Source organism: Carassius gibelio, chromosome B19, assembly GCF_023724105.1.
Source record: "Carassius gibelio isolate Cgi1373 ecotype wild population from Czech Republic chromosome B19, carGib1.2-hapl.c, whole genome shotgun sequence".
Classification (NCBI taxonomy): domain Eukaryota; kingdom Metazoa; phylum Chordata; class Actinopteri; order Cypriniformes; family Cyprinidae; genus Carassius; species Carassius gibelio.
In genome coordinates this window covers 28,844,625-28,848,100 of record NC_068414.1, presented here as the reverse complement: position 1 = coordinate 28,848,100, position 3,476 = coordinate 28,844,625, and the positions used below count along the sequence as shown (strand labels likewise).

The 3,476-nt window shown below is 35.4% G+C and overlaps 1 protein-coding gene across 1 annotated transcript; it reads left to right on the top strand.

Moving 5' to 3' along the window:
* Window positions 1–328: 328 nt before the first annotated feature.
* LOC127978719 (cyclin-dependent kinases regulatory subunit 1) lies at window positions 329–1,831 on the top strand. The gene is made up of 4 exons (XM_052583588.1): window positions 329–497; window positions 762–832; window positions 1,047–1,174; window positions 1,277–1,831. Exons 2-4 carry the CDS (start codon window positions 774–776, stop codon window positions 1,321–1,323), a joined length of 234 nt encoding a protein of 77 aa, XP_052439548.1. The 5' UTR covers window positions 329–497; window positions 762–773; the 3' UTR covers window positions 1,324–1,831.
* The last annotated feature ends 1,645 nt before the right edge of the window (window positions 1,832–3,476 follow it).

Below are 3,476 nucleotides of genomic sequence, written 5' to 3'. Positions count from 1 at the left end.
GTCATTAACTAAAACCAGTTTCATATATGTTGAACATAAATGTAATCGGTCGTAATAATGAATCAAAAACAACCTTAAGGTTAAAAACATAGGAGCTATATATATATATATATATATATATATATATATATATATATATATATATATAAAGAAAGGGAATAAACAAAGGGAATCAAAATATGATATCAAAAGAAGGGCTACATACATTTAAAAAGTAAAAAGAGTAAATTAGGCCATCGTAAATGCCAAACCACTGACATATAGTTCGTAGTCTTAGTGACGTCCTCAAATCTTGTCCAATCAGAAAGGACTTGTGAGCTTTCGAACACTTATGGGCGGGCTTCGAGCTCGCTGGGAGGGAAGTTCAAGCGCCAGGGAAACGTAGACGCTGGTTGATAGTTGCAATTTCGTTCTGGAAAAATACTTTTCATTTAAACAAACGTATCATTTGATGAAGTAAACTCCACGTTTATTACATTTACAAGAAAGAAGAATCAGTAAGTGTCATGAATTGCACTAATCCAGAATGTTTCACTTTTAATTTCCTCATTCGTTCATTAGCTAGAGTTAGCTAAGTTAGCCATCCTTGGAGGGAACGATCTGAAACCTGTATCGATAAAATCCCTCCAAGTTACATTTATTGAGAAGTAAAATCTACTATTGTCTTTTTATTTAAGATAAGTATTGATTTACTATACACAAACGATGTAAATGAAGTTTGACAAGTCAGTTAAGTGATATTTCGTCTGTTTTTCATCCAGAAACAACACGCTATGTCTCACAAGCAGATTTTTTACTCCGACAAATATGACGACGACAAATTCGAGTACAGGTAGGCAATTACTCAAGTCACCTGTACAGTTTACAACTAATGTTTTCACGTTATTGCTACTAACTGTTGCTAATAATCCGCTGTTTATCAATATTTCGTTTTCATACTTTCTAAATAAGTTGAAACATGATACTTGAGTATATTTTCTGAGCTGTTAAAATGACATTTATAACGAGGGTCAAATGTAGGATGTTTGTTTTCCGTTCATTTCCAGGCATGTCATGCTTCCTAAGGATATTGCTAAAAAAGTTCCCAAGACCCATCTGATGTCAGAGACAGAATGGAGGAATCTGGGTGTGCAGCAGAGTCAAGGATGGGTACATTACATGATCCATCAACCCGGTATGTGTCTGTTTGCTAGGATGTCAAAAACTGGCCCAAATGTGTGCCATCTCTACTGTTGTCACTGCTGTTGTTCATGTTCATGACTTTGTTTCATTGTAGAACCACATATCTTGCTCTTCCGACGTCCTCTGCCTCAATCCCAGTGACCCCAGGACCACAAACTAAAGGAATTCTGAAAACTGGACACAATCTGAAGATGTCTGAGATGCCGGGTGCACTCTGGATCAGACAGTGTCAACATCATTTGTGCTGCTGCATTTATTGACAATTCTGTGGGTTAGATTATCATCACTGTGCTTGATCTCTGCCTTAAATGAGAGAGAGAACTGAGTTTAATTTCCTGTTGCAACTGTATTTATTATTCTTTTCTAGTATATTATGTATATGAGCTTCACTTGATTCATTTTTTTTGCATGGTGAATAGACTCTTAAAGGTCTAGCAGCATTGGAAATTGTTTCATTACACCTACTGCTTTATTAAAATTAAATTCTTTTTTTTTTCTTTTCATTTTAAAGTATTAACAAAGATGTTTGTACCAGTATATGAGTCACTAATGCGCAGCTGAACCTATGTTCTCAAAAATGTTTTAAAAAGTCTCTCAATATAATATGTAGAATAGTGTACTGTTGTATAATAAAAAGATTTCAGCTCAACCCTTTAGCTTCAACACCAAATCCTTACCGGATAGAAAGCAACAATGTTTACTTCTATGCTTTTACACCAATGGTGAAGTTAAGGACACTGTAATAAGTGCTTTAACTTTTACTAGACATGCACAGTGACGCAGCCATTGTAACTTCCCACTCTTACATTCCCTTTCGGTTGTTTTTAGTTGCACAAAACACTCTTTATGCTGCTTTATAAATATATATTTTTAGTGCAAATAGCTTATTTTCCATATTGTTATTCTTCTAGTAGTTTACTCAATGCATAGCAGCAAATGAATCTGACGTCTGGCACATGCATAGAAAATGTCAGACTTTTGGATTGCAACACAAGGTTAATATACTTAGATGGTATATTTCCAAGCCCCATTGACAGTGAAATCTTGTTGGCCTAAAATCTCTATTTAGTTCAGGTGATATATGAAAATAATGTTCACTTTTCCATAAAAACAACTTGTATAGCACTTGTATAGTTTGCGGCCCTAAACATTTTCAGAAATGGTTTCAGAAACCTCATGGTTGCCATGGCGATCATTTTACTATGACTATTTTAACCAAATGGTGTATTTTGTGCCATATCTCCTGAACCAAACATGAACCAAATTATTTGTATCTCTATGTTTTTATGGCCAAGGATTACAATGATACCCAATACAAAAACATAAACTGTTCAGGTGAAGAGTTAATGATGAAATCAGCAACATTAGAAGAAAATAGTATCTGTCATACTGACTTAAATGGAAGGGTGATTGAAGAGTTGATGGAGGATAGGAATTAAGTCTTTATAAATGATGGTATAGTGCTACAAGAATAAATATAAATATGGGGAAGGAATCAGCAATAGATCTTACCTTAGTATCTTAACTGTCTAGCTGGTGTTAGTAACTGGGAAGTTTGGACAAATGATACAGTAGGCAATGATCATTACCCAGTCATTTGTTCAATTGGAGAAAGAGAGGAAATAAGACCCAAGTGGTAGAAATCCAAAATGGATATTAGTAAAAGCAGATTGGGACAAGTTTCAGAAACTGAGTGAGGAAGCTAACAATGACTGATTTATCTGAAGATATAGATGAAATAATCATATTAGATCAACAATTATAACAGCAACAGAGGGTTCTATTCCAATGAGTACAAACAGGAAGGAGAGAAAACAGAGGTATGGGGAATGCTAAAGAGGATGGGAGGAGAAAGAAGGGAATGGGAATACCCAGTTAGAGTAACAGAAGAAGGAACATCAGTACCAAGTAGGGAAAAGGCAGAGAGCATGGTCGAAAGTACGCTACTGAAGTAGCTGCAGCGGTATAATAGAGTATTTGGAGAAGCTAAAACATGGAAAGAAGCCATAATTCTGATAAGGAAGCTTAGAAAGGATCTGTCCACCAGCTATAGACCAATAGCCTTAAAATCTAATTTATGCAAAATAACGGAAAGATGGATAAAAGAAAGGATATGATATGAGCTTGAGGAGAAAAGAAAACTAGCAAATTATCAGAGGGGTTTAGGAAACTGAAGAAGTACCAGGTAATATAAGTACTAATTAGCTAATCAACTCAAAACACCTGCAAAGGTTTCCTGAGCCCTCAAAATGGTCTCTCAGTTTGGTTCACTCTGCTACACAATCATGGGGAAG